Raw genomic sequence first — 27,386 nt, forward strand, 5'->3', positions numbered from 1 at the left:
GGACGTATTTGCTGACCAATCGTGACGGAGTGTGTGAGGGGAGCGCCGTGATGATGGACGTTGCTTCGGCCAATGGTGAGAGTCTATAAGCGGAGAGGAGTAATGGACATGTTTGGCGACCAATGGTGGGAGAGCGTGTGCGGCGAGGGCGGGGCGCGGTGCTCGACCACGTGACAAGCACCCCCGCAATACGTGCTGCCCCCAGGGGTGACAACGCTGGCCCCGCCCACAGCAGGGACGCGCGCTCACGCTGGCTTCGACGGAACCGTTGCAGAGGCAACCCTCTGGCAAGCCCTGCGCCTGCGCGCAGTGCCGCTCTCGCCCTACCCTACAACCCTCACCGGTGCGCGCAGGTGCCAGGAGCGCGAGGCGCAGCCGTTTGAGGGGGGTGGAGGGGGCGGGGCCCGAGTGCGCGTGCGCCGAGTCAGGGCCCGGAGCCGGCCGATGGCGATCTAGAGCCCGCTGCCCGGGGGCTTCGGAAACAAAACACCCGCCCCCCCACCCCCAACCCGGATCCACACATCCCTCCCTCCCTCATTGCGCATAAACCCCCAACCCCTCTCCCTCCATTTCTCCCTGTACAGGCCGAGTCCCGGAGAGCAGGTCAGTTCGCGGGGAAGGAAAGTCGTTTGTTTTCGAGCCGGGGGGGGGGAGGAGGAGGGACCGCGTTAAGGCCGGGGCTCAGCCCCCAGTCTCTCCCTACCCCTCCCCACAGCCCCTGGATCCTGGCTGGGCTGGAGGGAGAGACTGAGCAGCCCGGCCCGGGGGTGGAGGGGAGACTGACAGCCGCTGGGGGAGTGGGAGGTGGAGAGGAGCCGGCTCTGTCCATTCGTGGACCAGGTTTTTAACTGATTTAAGAGGCAAAGCTCCAAGGAATAGGCAGCAAAATGCCAGCAACACCCGCAGCAGTGAATACATTTTCCTTTTGTTAATGGAGACATCACCTTGGTGATCTTCAGTCAGCATAGGTATAGCAAGGAGTGTCCCCCAGTCCAGGTGCAACTAAGGATCCACCTGTGTCAGGATGACCAACCCTTACAACTGGGGTGTGGAGGTGCTGGTCACTGTGAAAGGGTGGGGGGAGGGGCGAGTATCTTGAGACTAGGGTGACCACCCGTCCCGGATTTTCCGGCATCGCCGCGGAGTCCGGAGCTTCTGTCCCGCGTTCTGCCCGGGACGCGTTCTGTCCCGGATCTCTGCTTCAACGCGTTCCTGCGCACGCGTCGAGCCCCGAGCGTTCTTTCCCCTGTTCCGTTCGTGTGTCGGAGCCGGCACTTCCTTCTGCTGTGTCTCTGCGCGCACCTCGGGCCAGGCAGATTGTTTTGACAATCGTGTGGACGTATCAGACCCAGTAGACACAGGTTTGAGTTTGGGATGTGTGGCAGAACCCCATTCCAGCCCCGCTTCAGTCTTACAGCTCTGGCATCACCTCTTCCACCTCCCCCCCCACCCCTTACAGCTTTGCCCAATTGTCCCTTAAATTTTGTACTGGGAGTTGGTCACCCTATTTGATGCCATAATAGCCAGCAGGTGGGGGAGGTTAAAGTCGACTAAACCTTACAACTTATCTTGTTGAGTCGTGACATTATCATCTCTCTGCTGACCAGCACACTTGTGTGCAGTCCCGCTGCAATCACTCAAACCTGCCCTGGCGACTCCAAGGATAAGTCCCCCACAGACTCTCCTAGAGATACGGGACAAAATCCCATTAAGAAACATGGGGCAAGCAGTCAAAATAAGGGACAATCCTTATATGGGCCAGTTGGTGAGGCTGGACTGCATCTTTTAGAGAAATGGAGCTGGGGCTAAACTTTTCAGCCGGCATCAACCCATGACTGTCACCATCTAGAAGGACAAGAGTAGCAGATAGATGGGGACACCAGCATCTGTAAGTTCCTCTCCAAGCCATTCACCGTCCTGACTTGAAAATATATCGCCGTTCCTTCACTATCGCTGGGTCAAAATCCTGGAACTCCCTCCCTAACAGCACTGTGGGTGTACCTACACCACAGAAACTGCAGTGGTTCAAGAAGGCAGCTCACCACCACCTCAAGGGCAATTAGGGATGGGCAATATATGCTGGCCTAGCCAGCGATGCCCACATCCCATAAATGCATTAAAAAAAATAAATTCCCATCATACGATTAGGAGAAAATACTTGAGATTAAAAGTCATAAGATGTTGGAATGTCAGCACCTAGCCTGGGAAGGACAGGTCAGTAATGCCTGGGGTTAGTCACTCTGTTATAATAGCACTGTCGAAAGTGATCTCTTGATTTTTGTTAAGAATCATTCTTTTGGGTGTTGCTGGTAGGCTTGTACTTACTGTCTATTCCTTGTTCCCCTGTGTGTTTCCCCCTTAAAACCACTTGCATCATGCTTTGTAGTGGGTTGATACAACTGTGGCATCTGTGGAGAGAGAAATAATGTTAACGTTTTGGGATGTGACCTTTCATCTGAATGGACCTAAAACATGAACACACTTTCTCACTTCATAGATGTTGCCTGACCCGGTGAGTATTTTTAGCATTTTCAGTTTGTTATTGCTTTTGTAGTTGCAGTTGATATAAGTGAGTACCTTGCTAGAGCACAACGCTGTTAAGCATCACCATGTTCGTGTGGATTACATATAGGCCAGACCAAGTAATGACAGAAGGTTTCTTTTCCTAATGGACATTTAGTGAACCATTTGTTTTTTCTTTAAATGACAATCTGGCAGTCATTTTTAACTGAATTTGTTAACTGAATTCAAATTCTCAAATTGTCATGATGGGATCTGAAGAGGCCTCTGATATCTGGTTCAATAACAAGTATTGCACTATTGTACCTCTGTCATAGAAACTGACTGACTTACATATGAATTAGGAGCAGGAGTAGGCCATTTGCCCTCTCGAGCCTGCTCTGCCATTCAGTAAGATCATGGCTGATCTGGTTGTGGCCTCAACTCCACGTTCCTCCTACCTAACCTTTGATTCCCTTGTTAGTCGAGAATCTATCTACCTCTGCCTTAAAAATACTCATTGATCCTGCCTCCACCGCACTCTGGGGAAGAGAATTCCAAAGATTAACAACCCTCTGAGAGAGAAAAAATTCTTGTCATCTCCGTCTTAAATGGGTGACTCCTTATTTTTACACTGCCCCCTAGTTCTAGTTACTAGTGGATTTGCTGTATATTTCCATGAATTTCTGTTTTTATTAAAAATAACTGTTAGCAGGAAGACAAAATTGCCATGCATCCCTAGCAGCAGTTGTTTTTTTCAGAAATTTGTGTAGGTGATGAGGGATTTGCTGATCTTTAGTTTTGCAAGTTTTTCATTCTAATGTCCATGTTCATAAGCTGAAGCGTGTTCCTTTGCAGAGACCAAAGTTACTTTAAATATTGGAGTGTTAGTCCTAAAAACCCAGTCACATTTTTGCTGTATTGTTTTGACTGCCATCACTCAGCTCCCAGTAGCACCTGTGAGTTCAATAAACAGAAAGATGCAAACTAGATCCAAATAATTATGGTAATTAATTTGTAAAATCTTGCCTATAAAATCAAAACTCTTTACCAATGGTTAGTTTATAAAATTATCTGATTTCATTTTTAGCATTAAATGTTCTTATTTATAGTGCTTAATTCAAATTTTTGGATAAATCAATTTTGAGCACAGATCACTGAATATAGAAGTATGTTAATTATTTTGACATTTTGCTTTTCTACCTGTTAAACTGACTCCATCCACAGTAAAAGTACATTCAGACTTAAAAACACAGTATTGTTTTATCTTTTAACATTTTTTTTTAATCTGACGAATGAGTCAACCAGGTTTTTGTTTTATTAACTTATTCTTACTAAAAAGTAACTAAAGTGCAGGACAGAGAAAAAGAGATGAGGTAAATTAGAAGTGATATTTAAGTTAACCAAACTGAAGTTTTAGAAGTACAAACAAAAATAAAAACTGCAAATTTGAAAATAAATTAAAAATGTTGGAGAAACATTTTAGTTAGCTCCTTTAAAGAGAAAAGAGATGATAATGTTCAAAGTGTGTATCAGCACAGGCTGAAAACATCTGGACCTCTCTTTACAGATGCTGACTGACCTTTTTCACGCACTTTCTCCATTTTTTTGAGCTTTAAAAACTTCTAAATCGCAAAAGGAAAGACTGATGAAGGGAGACAGGTTTCAGAGTTGTGAAACCAAGGAATGAATGCATTACGGTAGAAGAGTGCGAGATAAGCATTGATTTCAACACAGTGTAGGGATAAAGAGGAGCATATGGAACGACACATTTACAACCTAGAAGGAAACTTCCAAGGAATCTAATCATAGTGATTTCAGTGAAATAGGAAAAAAACTTGTAGAGAAGAGAAAAGTAATGTTGGAGGCTAGAGATAAAGAGGGAGTCATCTTTCAGGCAGAAGCCTTTTCTCGTTTCTGTCCTGTAGTGTGTGACGTAATAGAGTCTCCCCAATATGGAGATATATTGAATTTAGGAATTAAATAGACTGAATTTAGTTATTGATGTGAAACCAAGGAAATTTGAGTTCCATTTGAAGTCTGAGGCAAGAGTTGCTGATAAGAGAAGAAAAAGTAAGGTTATAGCTATTAAATGTAGCAGCAATGGGTAGAGTGACATCAGAAGGTACCTTTTTGAAAAACCTGGAAAGATATTTTTGACCAGGGCCAAAGGGCATTGATCTTTTAAGGGTAGAATAGATAAACATTTGAAGTTGATAAAGCCACAGATTTATGGGGGATGACTAGGAAGTGGGGGTTACTTTCAGATTGCTCTAGCATAGATCCAGCACAGGCACAATGGGCCAAATGACAGCCTGCTCCATTGTAAACCTCTGTGGTTCTATGCAGTGATTCAGCTATTACACTGCAAGAGGAGAGTAGGTTGTGTGCAGTTAGGACTTGTAATATGAAGTAAGTTGATGATCAGCAAAATAATTTATAAGGTCAGATGCTAAATTTAGGAGGCCATTTGTATGGAGAAGAAACAGAATGGAAGAGGAGAGGCCTGGGAAATTTCTGAGTTAATGGAAAATTAGTCTTGGAACATGCTACCAATTACAGGACAGATGGACGGTAACGATCAGCAAAGTTATGTTTATGATACATTGCCAGTTTTTGACACTACATTTTTAAACATTGTAAAAGGCAATGACAAGACCTGCAGCTGGATCATGCCAAAATTTAAAGTCGTAAAAGGCAGTGATTGACAGAAGTGTTGAAGGCACTTCTAGGGCAGAAAATAAAAATCAAGCTGTTTCAATCTTTTTTTTAAACTTCTTGTCAGTTTTCATTAACATTGATACTGAGAACAAATGAAGTAATGATTTTAGAACTTTTTAAAGCACAGAAATAGAACCGTTCAGAGATGGCATTGGCACCTCTGAAAGAACGCCTCAGTTACTGTGTTTTCATCTTTTTTTAGGCTACAGTTTAGTCCCTGTTGGCTTAATCTCCCTCCTTTCACCACACCCCACGCACATTTCCGTTGTTAGTGTACCTTATTTTTTGAGTTACTGTCTGGAATTTCAGCGAGTCACTACTGGCTCTTTGACTGAGGTAAATTGGTACACTCACTTTGACTTGGTGCCAACAATGTCAATTTGGCACTGAAACTTGTATGCATTGGCACCGAATACTTGAAAGACAATTATACCATCAAAGTGCTGAAAATTATCAATAGAAAACAGATGGGGAGAGATCGTTTTTTGATTAAATTAGTGATGGGTTTTAGAAGTTTTTTTTAGGTCAGATATGATTTAGTCTCTAAATACTAAAAAGGCGGAGTGAGAGAAAACAGATTGGTCTTGTCTGTTGAGAGCCATTGCTTAAAAATTATAACTTGGGAGTTCTATGCTTTATGCACTGTTTTCAATTATGTTGATACTTTTGTGAAATACCGTGGCCCACTGAGTATTAACAAGATAATGTGTATTTTGTCTCGGAGAGTCTTTTGATTTACTCCCTGATTGCTTCTGATTTAATCTGTTTGTTTGAAAAAATGGGGGAAGTTTCTTCCAAAGGAACTGTTGCCCCCTTTGGCAGCAACTTTGAGCATATATTGATGTGGTAAAACTATAATATTTTCCTTTCATTATAATTTATAGCTGGCAATAACTGTCCATAATTAAATTGTGCTTAATTAGAAATAAACTTCTTAACAAGTTGCTTCAATTCGCAATGAAGGTAACCAAAATAACTTGCAAAGAGAAGTTCCTTTCATTTTAAACAAATTCTAACTTTTAAAATGAAGGTCAAAAGTGGCATATGTGTGGTACTAGATTGGTACTTGTGTGTTCTCTAACCACTGATTTGTTATCTCAGCACTGCTGAATGATGCAATATCCAGCACTCGCCACAAATTGCTCACTGTTTTCAGTATACATAAGTAACAAAAGCAAACTTCAGAGATTTGTTGTTTGAATGATATGGAATTGGAGGGAAATTTGTTTCCCTACATGGCTACATCCCACTTGCATAAACCCAGAGAACATGGGAGCAAGTTGGCCCTGGCTTATGTTCTTTCTTTCATAGCCCTTTTTCAAAGAGGATGCTAAAAGATTGTTCAAAATTGCAGTATTTGACCAAGATCCATTTTGCCAGCTTGGGTGAATGTAAATGATTCTGTGGCACTTTTTGAAGAGGAGCGGGGAGTTCTTGTCGTGTCCTGAAAGTAGGCCATAGGAGGCGTGCAGCTCAGGGGCGCAATGTTTGTGTTCTCACTGGAGGACAATATATTCCCAATTAAAAATAAAGAAATAATTTAATTGGTTGTAACTGCTTGCCTCTTCATGATGAGGCTTTGGTAAAATATACTAGTGTTCAACAAAATATGTGACTTAAAGGCAGGAATTTAGAAAATAAAAAATTGTTTAATTTTATGAATTTTAACCTGTAAAAGGTTGCTGAATCAAAGTGAATTGAAGGTGGCACACAGTGATACAAGACTCCACTGCTATGCCCTTAGGAAAATCTTACCAGCTGCTGTAAGGAGGATAAGCTTCAGCTTTATTAGAGGAGAAGATTCAAATAACTCATTTATACCTGGTAAGTTGATTTCCAGTGCATACATTATACACTTTTTAATCAATGCAACTAAGGCATATCATTTTATCTAAATTACTTATCATTTTATAGAGTGTTAATCTGAAGTTTTAATGTTCATTGTAAACTTACATAAGAAATTTTTTATTCATAGGTTATTATTCAGATCAGAAAGGTTCACCGATCTTTTGATCAGCATAAATTCAGTATTTCAGCTTTCATATCTTCACAGATTGATTTCACATTACAATCTGGTGAGAAAACTTGCCTGTGCGAAGAAGAAAAGGGGCCAACGGCAAATCTAAAGTGCAAAACAATTAACATCTTTGGAGGAGTTAACATTCAGTACATTGGGCGGAAGACCTCTCCAAGGCAAGAATTTCTACAGTCACCTCCAAATGAGGATGATGTATCAGCCATGGGGGTCAGTGTTAAAGTCGATCCAACAATGCTGATCCACAGCCAGATCCTGGAGCGTATTGAGACTCGGGACGTCGTTACATAGGTAGCATTCTGAATGCTACTTTATGCAGCTGATTGAAACCAAATTCCAGTGCATTGCAAAGATGATCCAGTACCCAAACCATACAGATTTACTTTGCAGTCAGTCTGTTGACTCTGCATGTGTATGACCACCTATGCCCTTCAGTGCCATGCAAGGTGATGACCAAATTTGTCAAATAGCCGAGAGCACCACTATAAGTGATAATATCATTTTAATCTTGAAGCAGAGCCTGTGGACATTCAGGCCATACAGAGAAAAAATTTAAATTGTAACAAAAGAAGTCGTGTGTGATTTACTATTGCCAATTTAGCTCAGTTATTAGCACACTTAAATTAAAAAGGTTTATGGATTCAAGCCCAATTACAGATCTGAGTGGGTAATTAGGCTGACATTTTAGTGCTCTGCTGAGGGAGAACTGCAAACCTAGTCTACTGTGCCTGCTGAGCTGGATGTAAAAGTTCCCATGCCACATTGCCCCGATTGACTTCCTCCCTCAAACCAATAGATCAAAAATAGATTACTTTTTCATTCTTTTACCATCCATAGGGCCTTGCTTAATGCAAGTTGGCTGCTGCATTTTCCTCAAAAAAAAGGTCAATTGGTTGTAAAGCATTTTGGGATGTCCTGACATAATAAGAATTCCATTTCCTTCCTCCTTTCATGTAACCATGTGAGTTGTTTTGAATTTTACATTTGCTGAGTTACAAGTAATTGTTTCATTAACTTTTGATGATTTTGCAGAATAAACCACTGAAGTTCATCATTCCAATGCTTCTCCAGTTTGCTTTTTCCTCATATGTAGATAGTTAATTAAAATACATGAGGAATGCCTCTCTCTTCCAATCATACTTTCCTACCAACCACCTCTGTACATATTGTACTGCAACATAGTCTCTTGTCTTCTAGGTCCATGTTTTAAACCTTTTGCAACTTAGACATGAAAGTAGAAATATAAAACAAAATAAATTGTTAATTTTGTAATTTATATCATTCGACTAGAAATACTATTAAACATTTATGGTGACGGTTTTATGTTAGTGTTGTATTTAAATAAACAATTGACTCATTTGTGTTAGTGCTCATGTGCTGAAGGAAAATGCTAATTTATGAAAGGGACATAGCATATAATGTATTGATCATCTCCCATTGGCATCCGTCAGAGAATATAAACATTGCAATTATTGATCTCCCCTTCCCAACTCCAGCAATCCTTCCCTCAGTTGTTCTCGTCCCCCAATCTCCAGATTTCCTCCAGTGTTCTCTCTAACTTTTCTCAGCTCATTTCAACACAGACTTTATTTCTTCAGCCTGATACCCCGGCCTCCCCGACAGCTGCAAAATAAAATTAGAGCCACCTTAAAAGTTCTCCTAGAATAAACTGCAATCGCACTGGTATTTCTAGATTTCTCACCTGCATCACCTGATAAGCACCTGATGCAGACTTCCCACACTCCAGATCATTTGTTTGCCTCTAAAAACATCAGCTGAGCGTTTTCAGCTGCTTCTACTTTTATTAGTGCCTATCACTTTGTGTGTCTTGGTTCATGAGCTTTCTGGAAGTCATATATCTGCTGCAATTTTAATCAGAACAGCGTCACTTTTGCTTGCATTTACTCTCAAACCTATGCGCAACACAGACAAACTCTCACTGGTTTAAAAGAAGTCAGCCTAAATTTTATCTGACAGCAATGCTTTGAAATTTGTCCTCAAGCTTTCCTTAAATTATTTTTCAAAAATAACCAAATTGTTTCTGTTAGAAACTGCAAGAACATTGAATTACTTATTAGGCTATAATTTAGCCTAGTAAGTGCACCTTGGGACATAGTGCACACAATACATGTTCAGTCTACATGATCTATTTTCAGCTTGATAGTGTCAGCACTTAAAAATATCAAACCTGAGCTTAGCCTTCAATACCTAACATCCAACAGTAGTGGACAATTTACCAAATAATGCACTAATGGTGAATTGGCTGGCTTGTAAAGTCTTTAATGAATATAAATGTATATGAATAAAATTGATCCGATAAAACACTCAAGTTCATAATTTGCAATTTCCAGCTTTCCATATGATGAGAAATTTAAACCTCATATGCTTCAGAAAACATTTTATTTTGCAGGTGTGGGGAAGGCCAGGAGTCAGGCTGGAAAATTCAAGTCTCTGTGGAAGTGGGCTAAGAGTAGTTAGAGGGAACACTGGAGGAAATCTGGAGATTGGGGGACAAGGAAAACTTGAGGGGAGGATTGCTGGAGTTGGGAAGGGGAGATCAATAATTGTAACGTTTATATTCTCTGTCAGCATCTGTGGGGAGAGGAACAATTAAAGTTACAGGTCATTGATCTTTTGCTAGAAAGGCAGTATCTTTCCTCAGTCTTTAAGATTGTTAAAATAAATATGTTGAATTTTGAATTCTTCCTCGTTTAGGCAGTGTCTACCTGTGGGACTCAATACAAAAATCCAATTGTTAATAAATGCTATTGGTGTGTGCATTTGCCTGAAATAATTTTTTTTTTTCAAAATTCAGCTTGTTTGGAAAGCTTTTGGGAACATTAAGAAACTCAATTCCACACACACGGCATCATCTCGTGCTGATACTTATTATTTGCAGGCAAATTCTGCAAAGAGCATGTACTCAGCATGCACAGACGTGTTTGAAATTTTGTTCAGCTGCAGTGAGCTTAAAAAATATCCAGCGATGTTCAGCTGTTAGAGACTGAAACCTTGAAGTAAAAGCTTTAATGAAGGTAATAAAAGCCACATGATCAGTGGGTGATTGCAATTGTTATTATGAAATATATTTTTATTTAGTTTAAAACTTTATTCTAGACATTATACATTTCTGTTACTGAAATAAGATGGAGAATTAATTTGTTTTGAAAAATGTGAGATTTCTATTGGTTCATCAAAATATGGCAAAATGTTTATACAGGGATTGGGTACATATGTCAGCCATGGCTCACTTGATAGTACTCTCACCTCTGAGTCACAAGATTGTGGCTTCAAGTCCTGCTCCAGAGAGCCCAGAAATCTAGGCTGCAGTACTGAGGGAGTACTGCATCATCAGAGGTGCATTCTTTTGGATGAGGCATTAAATCAAGGCCCCATCTGTCCCATGTGGATATAAAAGATCACATGGTACTTTTTCAAAGAGGAGTAGGAATGTTATCCTTGGTGTCCTGACCAATATTTATTCCTCAATCAACATCACAAAAAACATTATCTGGTCATTATCCCTTTGTTGTTTGTGGGAATTAGCTGCTGCATTTCCTAAGTTACAACAGTGACTACACTTCAAAAGAACTCCATTGGCTGTAAAGTGCTTCAGGATGTCCAGTGCTTGTGAAATGCGTAATATAAATGCAAGTCTTTTATGAGAAGCGTTCCCATCATTTATGTTTACATAATGATTTTCAGTGTTGAATGTTGATCTTAAATGGCATGTCTCAAAAATGTGATGCAAGAATTTGGATTTGTGGACAGGGATTGTATGTTGTATACTAGAAAGTGCATGAAATGGACCAAATATTCAGAAAGGGAAAATGACATAGAGACAAAATGAAATGTCACAAAGAGAATTTAGGAGACATACTAAAGTGAATAGATGTAAGTAGAGGTACCATTGCATGTCTTTCAATTTGTGTGCAGAGGCACAGAAAAATTGCCACTTTGTGTCATTAGTCAAACAATTCTATTGATTTGAAACGTTCATGGTTGAAGTTTTAACATTGGAATAGTTATGCTGGCGTCTTGGTTCCAGAAAAAATGTACCCTCATTAGGTCTTTAATCTGTTCAAAATTAAGACTTTTGAAGTTCATTATTGAAGAACTACTGCAATAATTTGGAAAGTCTTCTGTTTACTGGGAGATATCCAAGTAAATGTTGATCACAGGAGGCTTTAACTTACACTGCCATATTTGCATAATCTTAATGAAAAATATAATGAAAGCGCAATGCTCTTTTTATACCTTTTCCTACAATTGTACATTCATTTTTTAACTAGAACTTTACTGTTAAACTGATTTTTAATATAAATGCTCTTGTCTCATATCCTGAACACCTGCAAAATCACTAGGCATTAACTTCTGTAAGCCCTGTGGGACACATTCAATATTATACACATATATTTTTGAGCATAAAGTTCAATGTTGGGATGAATTTTAGACACAGCCCCCTGTGCCTGATTGCCCCAGAAGTGCAGTGGCTGTCAAATTAAGTGTGTAGGCTGCGTGCCTGAAACAGTAATATGCACCTTGCAATGTAAATCAAGGTCTTAACACCTTTTGTAGGACCCACTTGAAATTGGTCAAGTCGGCGAAGCTTCCAGCCACATGCTCTGCTTATATAATAAAATAAAAGCAAAATACTGTGGATGCTGGAAATCCGAAGTAGCAGAAAATGCTGGAAAAACTCCATGTCTGGCAGCATCTGTGGGGAGAGAGAAACAGAGTTTTGAGGAAGAGTCATTCAGACACAAAACATTAACTTGTTTCCCTCCCCACAGCTGTTGCCGGATCTGTTGAGTTTTTCCAGGATTTTCTGTCTTTATTTCAGATGTTCTGTTCAGTAGTCTCAGACCTTAAGCAGCTAATAAGCAGAAGCTGCTCCTCCTCCACAAAAATACTGCAGGCCACTGGTGGTCATTCAAAAAAGTAAGAAACCTTTTCAATAGTTTAATATCTGTGGAGACATGAAGAGCAGGAATTTGTCTACCCCTGTGGATGTGCACATAAACCTCTCATCTTGTATATGCCTTTCTGTATGTACTCATGTACTCTCTCTAATATATACACTACTTGCAACTTTTTCCCAAAACTACTTCACCTTGCAACCTCTCAAAAGCTTCAAAGAAGACATCTCAACAATTGTGTGTCATCCCTGGCTCCGTGATAGTGCTTGCATCCTCTGAATCAGAAGGCTGAGGGTTCAGGTCCCGCTCCAGTCTTGAGAACAAAATCTAGGCTGATACTTCAGTGTCGTGCTGAGGAACGCCTGCACTGAGAGATCTGGTGTCTTTCAGATGAGACCATTTTGCCCCTCAGGTGGATGTAAAAGGTCCCATGACAATATTTTGAGATCGAGCAGGACACTCCACCAACATCTCTCATTGTTTGGCCATCACATTAATGTGGGACCTTATTTTGCATGAATTAGCTTTTACATTTCCTGCATTTCATTGGCTGTGAAGCATTTTGGGATGTCTGGAGGTTGTGAAGTGGTCAATGGACATGCAAGTCTTTCTTTATGCCTTCAGTTTTTTTATCTCATTATGCCAAAGTTCCTCCCTTTTAGCAGATCGTTGTTAATCTCTCTCCTTGTAAAGCAACCTAAAACATTCCTTTTATGTGAAGAATGGCATTTTGTGCTGCGTAGGTCTTTTATATTTTAAAGAAATACACACTGATCTCATGAGCTTGTAGGTAGTGATGATCTTGTGCCACTTGTCAAACGCTGCATGTCTGTGCTCGAAGGTGAAAAAGCAACTTGGCCATTGGATCTTGCATCTACCTGGTTCTCACAACAATGGATTATAAATATCATGACATAAATATCATGACAAAAAGTCATAACTTTTTGTGCATGTTTTAATCAGATGATTTCATCATTCATGGGAAGCAAGAGTGGCTGCTGTGTCTTCTGGGTGGAAGAAAAGCCTGCAGTGTAAACCTCTGATTGACATCAGATTGCAATCCGGTATTTACATTCCAGAATTGCAATTTTTCAATTCTATCATTACCCTTATCCTGGTGAGCACTTTCATGCCTCCAAAATTTTGTCCCTCTTTTTTTCTGAAATATAACAAAAATCTAAAGCTCCGCGTGCATCAACCAAGTGATTGTTCTTCATGTGAGTATGGACAGCAAGTACCAGCCCAACTTGATGATCATATACGCCTAGTTTGCAGAAGCAATGATTGGATAGTGATTAGGTTCTGGGACCCTAGCTGTTTCATTTTTCTTTTCTAACATAGGAAAATTAAGGCTAATTGAACATGGTAGCCTTGCCTCCCTTGAATGATGAAAATAACAGATTAAAACATGCACAGGAAGTATCACTGTGCTATGATATTTATAATTGATTGTTAATCATTGCCCTGTTTGAGATCACCTAATTCAACATAGACATTTCCAGATTGGGATCTCTAAATTCAAAGGAATTCACAAAAGGATCTTATGGATTCCGAAAGAAATTCTTGTCTTGGACCTGTTACTGTATTGCTTTGCATTTTTTTATGAAGTAAAAAGTTATCTTTTGGTCCCAAAGGGAGTAATGATGGGATGATCATAGGGCCTGTCACTTGAACTCTATAGTGAAGTTCATATTGACTGGTTATAGAACATTATGAATGGAAACTGGGAGCAGGTCACCAGATAGTTTATCATCTAAGCAATCTATGAAGATCACAGGAGGAAAGAATGGAGAAAATTTGTCAGATTTTTTTCTCAGATCTAAGTTCACTAAGAGCACTAAGTTCTGGATTTGGAAGTGGAATTATTGTCCCTTGAATAAAGAATTGACTCAAAAATGATTGTTATTTACCCCTTTGTTTAACAGTAAGTCATTGATAGGATGTGAAAGTAACATTTTAAAATGTCCTATGTTTTATTTCATTTTTATATTTTCCTGTTCCTATTCCAAAAGGATGGATCCATACAGAGTTACCATGGAATCAAAGGCTGCTGCTTCAAACCTCCTGAGTGCACTGCATTCTTTCTATCAATTTGGCCATCTATGTGATGTGACTGTCCATACAGAGCACCTTGGGGTTCAAGAAGAGTTTGCTGCTCACAGAGCGGTGCTGGCTGCATCTAGCAATTACTTCAGAGAAATATTCCTCAGGGAGGAGCTGTCTGAGAAAAAGGAAACTACAGTCACCTTGCAAGATATTTACACTGAGGATTTTACTTCCTTTTTAGAGTTTGTATACACAGCAAAAATAGAGATTGAGCCTCAGAAAGTATATCGAATGCAGGACGTTGCTGAAAGATTAGAATGTAAGGATCTTGTGGAAGCCTGTGAGCATCTAAAGGTTGAGCTATCGAGGCAAAGTCCAGATGTGAAGGGGCAAGTTTGCCAAGAGTATCAGCTTGCTGGTAGATCTGAAAGTGCTTGGAATACAATGGACTCAGAGCATCTGGATAGCCAGGAGATGGAGAGTTCATCCAGGATTGTAGCTGCACCAATGAAAAACAGACTTTGGGACAAAATATCAAAAAAGAAAACCTTTGAAACCGGTCAGCCACAGGTAGAACACTGCACACAACGGGGAAATGTAAAAGAAGTCACTGAGTCAATCACTGTCATTGATCCTAGCACAGGAATGGTTAAATCGACTACCTATACCACAGAAGAGGTGAATGAGGAAGATGTTGAAGCTGCTGGTGATCTTAGTCAAAAAGGTGATTGTAAAACTGATCCAATAACTCGTGCAGATTCCCCTGAAACACGAATTGTGATCAAGAAATTGCACTGTCTGGAAGATGAGGATGGAATGTATGATGAGCCTGAAGGCTCAGAGAGTAATGAGCTGAAAAAAGTGACTAGGAGCGCATCCAAGCGCATGCCTCAGAGTTATACATGTGACAAATGTCACCAGATTTTTCAATTCTTGAAACCATATCAAACTCACATGAGTGCTGAGCATGGTATTACCATTGTGGTAAAGTACAGCTGCAGTATGTGTTCTCAGCTTTTTTGCAATCATCAGAACCTAAGGCAGCACAGACTGACTGTTCACAATAATGAGCGCCCCTTTGCATGTTCATCGTGTGACAAGCGATTTAAACGCCAAAAGGACATCAATGACCATGTTAGGAGAGTACATGAGAAGAGAAGGACTCCACAGACATGTCCTTATTGTGACAAAATTATTAGTTCAAAATGTGGACTGACAGTTCACATCAGAACACATACAGGGGAAAAGCCATATAAATGCCAGTTTTGTCCAGCAAGCTTTGCTCAGAGATCTGCCTACAACACTCATGTAAGGTATTACCAATTTCTGTATATATTACTGTTCGACTTTCAAAACTGATTTGTTTTTTTAACTTATACATTTACTGGATTTTTTTTAAAGGAAGCTGAAATCAAGACTAGTATTAAATAGTGTTCCATTAGTACCAGAAAAAATATATAGCGTGAATTAAACAGAAAATGCTGGAAATACTCAGCAGGTCAAGCAGTATCTATGAAACGAGAAACAGAGTTAATGTTTCAAGTCGATGACCTTTCGTCAAATCCATGCTGAGTATTTCCAGCATTTTCTGCTTTTGTTCCAGATTTCCAAGTCCCAGTATACGTTGCTCTTGTAGGAATATACAGCAGCTAATAATAAACCAATATCTCCAAGTCCACGCTTAAAAATTCAAAATTCTCCTGAAACCTGTACAATTGACAATCTGTATAGCTATCCTTCCAGTGGGATCCATCAGTTAGTGTTTGATTGATAGTAGGGTTTAAAATTGCACTGATATCATTTTAAACCTAGCATATTTGCCAACACATTCTAGACGGTGAGAGCATGCCCAACTCATGAATGTTCTTCACCTTTGAGGAAATGTAGCCATATGATTCTTTATCTCGGGAAACAAATTACCTCATCATCGTTGAGGCTGCTCTTGCACACATTTTATTATGATAGCAGAAAGAAAATCTCATTACAATAATTTATAAGAAAGCAGCCAGAATATCTATTACTATACCAAGAAAAGAGCTCTCTTGCCACAATTTTGCTCAGACTTCAATTGAGTTTCCAGAGTTGTCGGTTAAATCTTCATTCTAGTGCCAATAAACAAAGCAATGTTGTTTGACTCTCTGAATACTGATTGGGGGATTGAAATGAGTGCTCTGACTAAGTAAACAATGCAAAGTGTTTCAAGTTTTTAGTGGCAAGAGTGTCAAAACACATTGGACCAGATCCTGCAGGGCAGGGCATCTTGCAACATGCAAATTTGTCAGACTTTCTCCCATACCCCTCAGTTCAAAGTTTTTGCACCGTAGCTTGCTGGAAATGCGAACTGGTAATGCCACAGTGAGGTCACTGGGACATCAGGGATCTTGGTTATTTGTGAGACCAACGGATTATCTCCTTAACCAAGAGATTTAAGGATTGAGAGAGAATCAGGAACAACAGAGAAGGAGGGTAAATTAGAATCAAATCAGGTACAAAAAATTAAATAAAGGGGAGGAAAGATTGGATTTAGAGAGAGCTAGAAAAAAGAGACAGAATGGAAAAATAAGTTTAAAAAAAATAACATTTTTAAAATCTCAAGCAAGGAATGAAATTGAGCACTTTAAAGTGTTTCTTCCTGGGCCAGAGAAGTTCACTGAATTTGCATTAACGATTGTCATGCCATTATAAAGGTACTTGTGTTCTTAATTACCTAATTTAGCTTTCTGTGCTGAGTTAATGGCCAAATAATATGTAAATCCAGGAAGTTCTTAAAAATAACAGCGAGGCTGAGGTTAAGATGCTGTTTGTGCAAATTAAATGACAGAGCAGTGTGGACCAGAAAGTTCTAGAGAAATGCAACTCTGTGTCTCTTAATCCCATGGATTTGCTGTCTGATTTGCACATTAATAATACTGTGGATTGTTAACACAGCATTATTTTTAGCAACACTCAGCCCATTGTGTGAAAGTGTGTTACGCTTACCTTGGGTTTTGGAAGAGCAACGCTACACCTTCCATTATTCAACAGCTGCCTACATCTGTAAACATTAATGTAGCTCAGCTCTCCTTTAGCATAATTTCCAAAATAGAGACCTGGCAGTTCTCTGAATCTGTCCCCTCCAATTGTCCCACAGGAGTGTGGAGGCATATTTTGCTTCTACTGTTTAAAAGAAAATCAGACTGGGAAGAGACAGTAAGCTACTAAGGTGCATCATAGTTATCAGTAGCATGATATGATTTTACATCATGACCTAAACATGCTGAATTAGCTAAGCATGTTTAGAAGGCAAAGATGGAGGCTGTAATGGTGGCTTCATATATGGAGACACAAAAATGGAAGTCTTCCACTACTGTCAATTGAGTGAAGGCAGTTAGATTTACTTTGCATGGTGCTGTTGACTGCACTGGGCCTGTGTTATGAACGGGTGGCATTATAATAGTGTAAAAATACCTTAAAATCTGTCAGCAAGCATTGAAGATGTCCTGTCATTTGTTTATCTATCAGATCTGATACTGCCACTTTAGGAATATTGCCTTACCAAGGGCTAATAGTAACATGGTCATGTTTTGGACAGGATGGGACCATGTCTATTGAGCCTATTCTTCGTTTCCATACTGTAACTTTAGAATCAATAATGCTGAATTCAGTTAACTAATAGGAATGTTTAGCTAAACACTAACATTTTTTTGCTTACTTGACTGCCTGTGAGCATCATACCAAGCTTTAATAATCATCCATTTAAATTTCCAGCACTCTTTCTTGTTCTGTTATCTCAAAATACTTATCCAATTAATATGTAGCTCACAAATTACCTCTTTTACCTAATCTTGAGTGCACACTTATCTGTGTTGAACTCCATCTGCTGTCTCTCTACCTATTGATTTAACCTATACAGAAACTTTTTAAAGTTTTGTTCATTGATTAGTACCCAACCTGATCTCATCCACAGACAGTCATTTCGGGCAACAATCTGTCCTCGATGCTGTAATGGTGTCCTGGAATGTGAGATTAAATGGATTGAAAAACCTCAAACTGATCCTAGATTATGAAGTTACTGAACATAGATTGCTTCATTGATTGCAGAATAGATGCCTTAGGCAAAGTAGTTCACAGACTTAATCCAGTGAAGAAGAAAAAGAATCAGTCATTTTTGGTTGTTTTCAAGTTAAGTAATAGGGCTTAATTTAGGCGTCCAAAGTGATGTATTAATAAACAGTGAAGCCAGACTGAGAAATTGAAATCAAGTAAAATGCCACCGGTAGAAGCAAGCATTTGTTCCTGCCAACTGTATGTCACAAAAAGGAGAGGTAACATGTGTAAATCATACTCTTGATATTTTGTAACCAGCTAGATGATGGTGAAAATCATTATCACTGATCTATTGTATTTTACTTTTGCTCTGGAAAATTTAGCTCCCTAGCAGCTCTCCAGTTGAGTTACTTAAGGTTGGTCTGGGATCTGCAGCACGGTTATAATGCCTATCTGACATAGGAACTGGCCAGTCTAAAGCTACTGATGTGCTGTTTCCTGTGAAGAAATGGACAAAATGCATACTGAGATCAAATACTGTTATTGGAGGTTTTATCTTGTTTGATTAAAGCCTTTAATCCTCCTTGTTATCTGAACCTTCTCTTCAGATTATCTCAAATGCAGAAATTTATCAGGAAATAAAAACAAAAAGTCCTGGAAAAACTCAGATGGCCTGGCAGCATCTGTGGAAAGAGAAAACAGAGTTAATGTTTTGAGCCGAATATGACTTCTTCAGAAAAAAGAATCAGGAAATAACTGGGTTTCTACATAAAGTTGTCCTTCACACCTCTTAAGACAGGAGGTTGTCTCAAGGTTACCTAACTGTCATTCCCCATTCAATGTTAATCAGTCACGTGCATTACAGTGTCAGGTTTCAATATCTGACTTGACATATATATGTCAAGCTTTATTTATTTTTTAAAATTCAGACATTGTAGACTCTTGTTTTCTGAAATAAAATAATGACCTAATCAAGCTTTATATTGCCAGTAATCTGTAAAAATGTTAAATTTTGTCTAACTTTATAAATTTGAGAAGCTGGTAATATACATAAACAGGTTATTCATCATGCATATTATTTTATCAATAGAGTCTGTCTGCAACACTTTACATAAAAGCTGATAAATAATCATATTAAAATAAAGAAATACACAAATAAAAATTAATTTTAGAAAATTGTAAACAAACAACTTGTAAACAAATTTGCCTAATTTAACATGTAAAGCTATTAACAAGTATTATGCTGACCATATCAGGAAACTGAGGCTTTTTTTTTTCTATAAAAAAACCCTTTTTAAAAATTCATTCACAGTATGTGGGCTTCACTGGTTGGGCCAATATTTATTGCCCAACCCTAGTTGCCCTTGAGAAGGTGGTGGTGAGCTGCCTTCTTGGACCGCTGCAGTCCATGTGGTATAGGTACACCTACAGTGCTGTTAGGAAGGGAGTTCCAGGATTTTGACCCTGCTCAAGTGTTAGCTATACAACCAGAGTACTTGCTGAAAAATAATCAAAGAAAGGTTCACCATAGGATGCGGTTTCTATCAGTAAAGGATCATTATTTGGGGAAAAGCAAAATGTTCTTCAGGTATCTTTGCCAATATTTGCCATATAATTGGACTTGGCTATATTCCGCAGGGACTTTAATATCAGTAGCAATGATAGGATAGCAGGATGATGGTCTATTTATCAAAATATATGTTCATTATTTATCCTATAATGAGAATTACATTTTATTTTGGGATGATTAATCACAGCTGCATTGGACACCTAAATCAATGACTGATATAGATGGATACCAGAGGAGACTGAGTGCGTTCAGAATGTGTTGCAGAATAATTGCTAAGGAAGCAGTTTCCAGCAGAGAGTTTGTCTCATTAAAACTCTGTGGCCATATGTCTGATCCATGAGCCCTTTGCAGCCAAGACAAAGCAAGGTTACTTAGCTCAATTTCAATATCGAAACCTCCAAGGTTGCAACTATTTTTTGAGATCTTTCTGTAACAGGTGAGGGGGTTGAAAAAGAGATAAGGTAGGAATATAGCTTTACATTGGATCAAAGAGGAAAGGAGATTAAGTAAGGATATCACAGTAGGAAAAATTAAGTGTAAATCAACAATGCTACAATCTGCCATAATTTAAACTGAAAAAGTGTTTTATTAAAATAAAATGTTCATAAATCTCCTTTAAAATCTAACATCAAGCAGAAACAGTGAGCTCGAAAAGCCTTCAGTTATAAAATTACTTTTGGAAATTCCAATATTACAGATGAAACAACATTTAATATTGATTAAAGTGTTAGATTTATTTGATACTAGATTTATTCAGGACATTGTAACTTTACAGAGAAATTGCAGTATAGTGACTTCATAAACTAATACAGTTTACTAACCTAAGTTCCATTTATGGGAACAACCAAAGATTGAACGCCTCTGAAACCTGACTTCCATTTGCCACTTTAACCTAAGTTATGAATTCTAAATCAGAAAAGGCATCAACTAGATATTACTTAGAAACAATTTATTCATGCTATGGCATTTTGAGGAGGTGACCAGGTGTGTAGATGAGGGTAGTGCAGTTGATGTAGTTTATATGGATTTCAGCAAAGCCTTTGACAAGGTCCCACATGGGAGACTTATAAAGAAGGCAAAGGTGCATGGGATACAGGGTAATTTGATAAGGTGGATTCAAAATTGGCTTAGTTGTAGGAGGCAGAGGGTGATGACAGAAGGATGCTTTAGCGACTGGAAGTCAGTGTCCAGTGGCGTGCCACAGGGATCTGTGCTAGGTCCCCTATTATTTGTCATATATATAAACGACATAGATGATTATGTGGGGGGTAGGATTAGTAAGTTCGCGGATGACACAAAGATTGGCCGGGTGGTTAACAGTGAGGTTGAGTGTCTTGGGCTACAGGAAGATATAGACAGGATGGTCAAATGGGCAGATAAGTGGCAGATAGAATTTAACCCTGAAATGTGTGAGGTGATACACTTTGGAAGAAGTAATTTGACACGGAAATATTCAATGAACGGCATGGCACTAGGAAGTTCTGAGGAACGAAGGGATCTTGGCGTCCATAGATCTCTGAAGGCAGAGGGGCATGTTAGTGGGGTAGTGAAAGAGGCATATGGGACACTTGCCTTTATCAATCGAGGCACAGATTACAAAAGTAGGGACGTCATGTTGAAGTTGTATCGAACCTTGGTGAGGCCACAGCTGGAATACTGTGTGCAGTTCTGGTCGCCACATTATAGGAAGGATGTGATTGCACTGGAGGGGGTGCAGAGGAGATTCACCAGGATGTTGCCTGGGATGAAACATTTAAGTTATGAAGAGAGGTTGGATAGACTTGGGTTGTTTTCGTTGGAGCGGAGAAGACTGAGGGGCGACCTGATCGAGGTGTACAAGATTATGAGGAGCATGGACAGGGTGGATAGGGAGCATCTGTTCCCCTTAGTTGAAGGGTCAGTCACAAGGGGGCATAAGTTCAAGGTGAGGGGCAGGAGGTTTAGGGGGGATGTGAGGAAAAACTTATTTACCCAGAGGGTGGTGACAGTCTGGAATGCACTGCCTGGGAGGGTGGTGGAGGCAGGTAGCCTCACATCCTTTAAAAAGTACCTGGATGAGCACTTGGCACGTCATAACATTCAAGGCTATGGGCCAAGTGCTGGTAAATGGGATTAGGTAGGTAGGTCAGGTGTTTCTCATGTGTCGGTGCAGACTCGATGGGCTGAAGGGCCTCTTCTGCACTGTGATCCTGTGATTGTTTTTATCAGCCCTATCTTCCGAATAATGACATATTCTTTCCCCTGGCTGTTTTAAAAATTAACTACTTTACATTTCTTATCTATTTTCTTATCCCATAGTTTCCAGTTGCCACAGAACATTTTAGGATTAATAGGACAGTTTAGCAACCAACTTCTAGGCCTCCTCCAATGCCATTCTGCAGCTGAAGGTGTATGAGAATTACCATGGGATGACCAGTTCTCATAATTTCCATCCCCCTTGTAACTAAGTGTTAACTTGGCACAGTTGGTAACAATATTGACCCATGTTAGGATGTTGTGGATTCAGTACTTGAACACATGACCTATGGGTTGACATGTCAGTGCAGTAATGTGTTGTTGGAGGTGCCATCTTTTCGGATGATGTGTTAAACTGAGGCCCTAGCTGCCTGCTGAAGTGATAGCTATACAATCAGAGTACTTGCTGAAAAATAACAAAATAAAGAAACAGCATAGTATGGTGAGCCTGACAGTAAAGGATTGTTCATGTTTTGAGGCCAATATTCACCCTTCAAACAGCACCACCATGAAAATGTTAACTGATCATTCATTAATTTGCTTTCCATGTGAAAAATTGTCTGTCACATCTCCCACATAACTGCGACAGTACTACAAAAGAAATATATTAGTCATAAGGCACTTTGGGACGTCTGAATGATATGGTAAGGCACTGCATTATCACATTTTTTTCAGTCTTTTTTCCTACTCTGTCAAAGTCTTCATTTGTGTTTTGAGCTTGAGGTCGCTACATGGGAAGTACGTCCAAATTCTACCGTTCTGTGATGTAGTGCCAACACATGATTTATCTTATCTCCTCCCTGTAATATCTGGTGACTGCTTATCAGCAGAAACAATTTCATATCTTGTGCCCGACAAAAAAAAATGCCTGCGCACTTTTTATTTAAATAACCCAGACTTTTGTATTGCAAACATTTAAGACAATGCACTAGAAATAAAAACAAACGTTGTTTTCTTAGTAATTGCAGACTGCAAACATCCTTTCTCCTAAGCTGTCTCTTTATCTATTTTCTGATTCAAGTATCTCTGCGACAAGATCAATTAATCCCCCAGAGCTAATTTTATTGAATACTTTGAAACTGAAATTAAACTGGAAAACGCAGCTTTGAAATTATTTGAATTTTATTACACAGCATATTATTGTTTCAGCAAATATACCATTGTAAAGCGTCACTGCCAAGGAAATTGTTTCACACTAAATGTATTAAGTATGAATTACCAAGGATATGCCAACTCTGTGTATCATTGTCCTTGGAAACAATGGCCTGGATTTTGCAGTCAGCGGTAAAGGAGTAGTGCTCGCCGTTCACTTCACTGACAGCTGTCCACAAGGTTTCTGTAGGCTTTGCAGTGCAGACTTACCCAGATCTCGCCTCTGATCCATCCTGGTGTCCTCTGCAGGAGATCTATGGAGTGTGTGAGCAGAAAAAGACACAATGTGGCTCTTCAACCAATCAGATTGAAGAATCCTCACTAAGACACAGTCAAAATCAAGAAGTATAAAGCAGCAAATATAAATTAGATTTAAATCTTGCATAAGAAGTGAAATAAAAATTGAGAAATACAATGGGATTAAGAGAGAGAGATAAAAAGAGACAGAGAAAAAGGTAATAAAAATATTCTTCAACACTAACTATCTTCTGAAGGAATGAAACTCCACACACACACGATTAATTTTTCAGGGCTAAAGACATTGTTCATCAGTAATCATTACTTATCACACCGTTAAAAACTCACTCTGAATGCATTGCCCTAATTTCTTTCAGCCATCTTTGTGGGGAACTAGAAGGCAGGTACCCTAAATTCACATGGTTGAGTCTATCAGCCAGTACTGCAACATCGCACCCTGTGGAGGAGCAGAGTACCTATGACTGCAGCTTCCAGATTTGCATGTTTAACTGCAGATGCACGGATGCCAGAATTTGCTGTCCATTTTGCCCCGTTATAACGGTGAGCATTGGTAGCTTCAACATTATTTTTATCGCCAAACCTGGCCCAATGAATCTAGGAGCTCAAATAATTGAAATATATTTTGAAGAAAATCACTTTTACAGACAAAAAATATGTATTCCAACAAATATTGTTAGGCTTTACTGACCGCCTGAGGTTTTTCCACAATAGGATTCTGTTTCTTTCTTTGATTATTTTTCAGCAAACGCTGTGATTGTATAAATATAACTTCATAGAATGGTTTCGGCACAGGAGTCCAGTTGACCCACTGAGCCTGTGCCACTGCAAGAGCAATTTAACTAGACCCATTCCCCACTCCCTCCATATCCCTATAGCTTTGTAATTTTTTCCCTTTCAGATGCTTATCCAATTGCCCTTTGAAAGCCATAATTTAATCTGCCTCCACTATCTTTTAGACAGTGCATTCCAGATCGTAACCACACACTGCGTAAAAAAAAAATTTTCCTCATGTCACTTTTGGTTCTTTTGCCAATTACTTTAAATCTCTCTCCTCTGATGCTCAACTCTGCCCTTAATGGGAACAGTTTCTCTCAACGTAGTCTGTCTTGACCCCTCATAATTTTGAACATGTCCATCAAATCTCGTCTCAACCTTCTCTTCGAGGACAACAACCCCAAATTCTTTTGCACCATCTCTAAAGTCTTCACATTGTTGTTTATTATTAAAATTATTATTCCAATGATATGTTTGCTTTAATGCATAGGAAAATATAGTATTTAAAATCTATGCTCCCTGTATAAGTAAATTCTTAGTGAATCAAGAATAGTAGTTATGTGATATAAGGCATTATATCACATAAAATATTAGGCATTATCTTAAAATGTTAAAGTAAATATAAATTATTTAAGTATAAAAAACACCCTGTAACCTTAGCAGGCAGTGGAAAATATCTCATTTTTTCTGACTCATTTCCCACCGCACCCTCACTTCCACCTCTATACCCTCTCCAAATTCTTTTCATCCATGACATCTGCCTTTTCTTGCCTCAGTCCTATTCCCACTAAACTGCTAACCACCCCACTTCCTTTCTTGACCCACAATTATAGTTCCCTTCCCTGAAGCCCTTCAAAACCACCATCATGACCCTCCATTTCAGCCAATCTACTCTTGAGCCCTTTATTCTCCCTAACTACTGCACCATCTCCAATCTTCCTTTCCTCTCCAAATTCTTGGAACATTTCAGCTCCCAGATCTGTGTCCATTTCACTCTAATTTTCTATTCACATCCCTCCAAACAGGTTTCTACCCAACACACAGCAATGAAGCAACCCTAACTGAAGTTACAAAAAACCTTCTCTATGTTGCATTATCCTTTCTTAAACTGTCTGCAATCTTTAACACAGCCACTCATACCATATAACACTTCCTTTTTAGACCAGCTTGGTTAGACTACCCTCAATTGTTTCCACTCTTATCTATCCAAGCATAGCCAGAGTATCTCTGCCAAAGACCCTTCATCCGATACCTCAGGAATTCCTTAAGAATCCATCCTTGGTCCCCTCCTCTTCCATTGCTACACATTGTCCTTTGGTGATATCATCCACAGACATGAGATCAGCTTCCACATGTGTGCTGATGGCATTTAGCTCTCTCTCTTCACCTCTTTTTAGCCTTTCTGTATCTCTCCATCATCTGACTACTCACCTGACATCTAGTCCTTAATCACAGAATTGGTATGGTGCAGAAGGAGGCCATTTGGCCCATCATTTCTATATTGGCTCTCCAGATGAGCAACTCACTTAGTTCCATTCTCCAGCTTTCTACCCATAACCCTTCCTTCCACAGTCTTCCTTTTCAGATAACAGTCTAATTCCCTTTTGAATGCTTCAATTGAACCTGCCTCCACCACATTCTCAGGCAGAGCATTCCAGACCCTAACTATTTGCTGTATGAAAAAGTTTTTCCTCATATCACTATTGCTTCTTTTACTCATTATCCCTATTAATAAAACCTAGGATACTGCATGTTTTATTAACTGCTCTCTCAACCTATCCTGCCACCTTTAGTGACTTATGCACATATACACCCAGGTCCCTCTGCTCCTGCACTCCCTTTAGAGTTGTAGCCCCTATTTTATACTGTCTCTCCATGCTCTTTCTACCAAAATGAATCATTTCGCATTGAACTTCATCTGCCACCTGTCCACCCATTCCATCAACTTGTCTATTTCCTTTTGAAGTTCTACGTGATCCCCCTCATAGTTCACAATGCTTCCGAGTTTTGTATCATCCGCAAACTTTGAGATTGTGCCCTGTACACCAAGATCTAGGTCATTAATATATATCAGGAAAAGCAAGGGTTCCAATACTGACCCCTGAGGAACTCCACTGCAAATCTTCCTCCAGCCTGAAAAACATCCATTAATGACTACCCTCTGTTTCCTGCCATTCAACCGATTCCATATCCATGTTGCCGCTGTCCCTTTTATTCCATGAGCTAAAACTTTGCCCACAAGTCTGTTGTGTGACACTGTATCAAAAGCCATTTGAAAGTCCATGTACACCACATAACAGCATTGTCCTTATCAACTCTCTCTGTACCTCTTCAAAAAAACTCCAGCAAGTTAGTTAAACATGATTTTCCCTGAAGAAATCCATGCTGGCTTTCCTTAATTAACCCACATTTGTCCATGTGACTATTAACTTTATCCCAAATTATTGTTTCTAGAAGTTTCCCCACCACCAAAGTTAAACTGACTGGCCTGTAGTTGCTTTGCTTATCCTTACATCCTTTTTTGAACAAGAGTGTAATATTTGCAAATCTCCAGTCCTCTGGCACCACCCATGAGCATAACAGAGATTGAAAAATTATGGCCAGTGCCTCTGCAGTTTCCACTCTCATTTCTCACAGTAGCCTTGGGTGTATCTCATCCGGTCCAATGCCTTATCAACTTGAAGGACAGGTAACCTATCCAATACCTCCCCCTTTTCAATTTTAAACCCTTCTAGTGTCTGAAATACCTTTCTTTTACCATGGTCTGAGTAACATCTTCCTTAGTAAAGACCATGGCCCACCATTTCCTCCAAATAAGCACTGGGAAAAGCAAACTTGTCATCTTTCACCATTGCCACAAACTCCGTACCCTTGCCACTGACTATCTTCTCCCTGGCCACTGTATCAGTATGAACAAGGCTATAGACAAACTGGTCACAATATTCAAACTTGATATAGGACTCCATATCTAACTCTAACCTTCTGTAGTGTGGCAACTGTCTTTCCCCCCCACCCCAGAACTTTCTGTTCCTCTGATTACAGCTGCTTGCGCATTTCCTGCTTGGCCCAACCATTAACAGTTGTGCCTTCACCTTGGTTTTACTACATTAACAGCAGCACACCTGATTGTTTCCAAAGTTGTCATAAATTA

General features: G+C 39.6%; 1 protein-coding gene across 11 annotated transcripts in view; it reads left to right on the forward strand.

Annotated features, from left to right (window-relative positions):
• The first annotated feature begins 413 nt into the window (after window positions 1–413).
• LOC144689358 (uncharacterized) overlaps window positions 414–27,386 on the forward strand; it is a 41,656-nt gene continuing 14,683 nt past the window's right edge. For 3 of the 11 annotated variants that reach the window (XM_078556396.1, XM_078556407.1, XM_078556406.1), the window contains exons 1-4: window positions 533–603; window positions 6,899–7,044; window positions 7,196–7,701; window positions 14,187–15,533. In XM_078556396.1, the coding sequence (XP_078412522.1) occupies window positions 7,664–7,701; window positions 14,187–15,533 (1,385 nt within the window). In that variant the 5' untranslated portion in view covers window positions 533–603; window positions 6,899–7,044; window positions 7,196–7,663. Of the gene's footprint in view, window positions 604–1,466; window positions 2,215–6,898; window positions 7,045–7,195; window positions 7,702–10,070; window positions 10,291–14,186; window positions 15,534–27,386 lie in introns of those variants that run through there. The other 8 variants (XM_078556401.1, XM_078556403.1, XM_078556399.1 and 5 more) reach the window with 8 other exon arrangements.

The sequence above is a fragment of the Cetorhinus maximus genome, chromosome 14 (genome assembly GCF_964194155.1).
Source record: "Cetorhinus maximus chromosome 14, sCetMax3.hap1.1, whole genome shotgun sequence".
Taxonomy (NCBI): domain Eukaryota; kingdom Metazoa; phylum Chordata; class Chondrichthyes; order Lamniformes; family Cetorhinidae; genus Cetorhinus; species Cetorhinus maximus.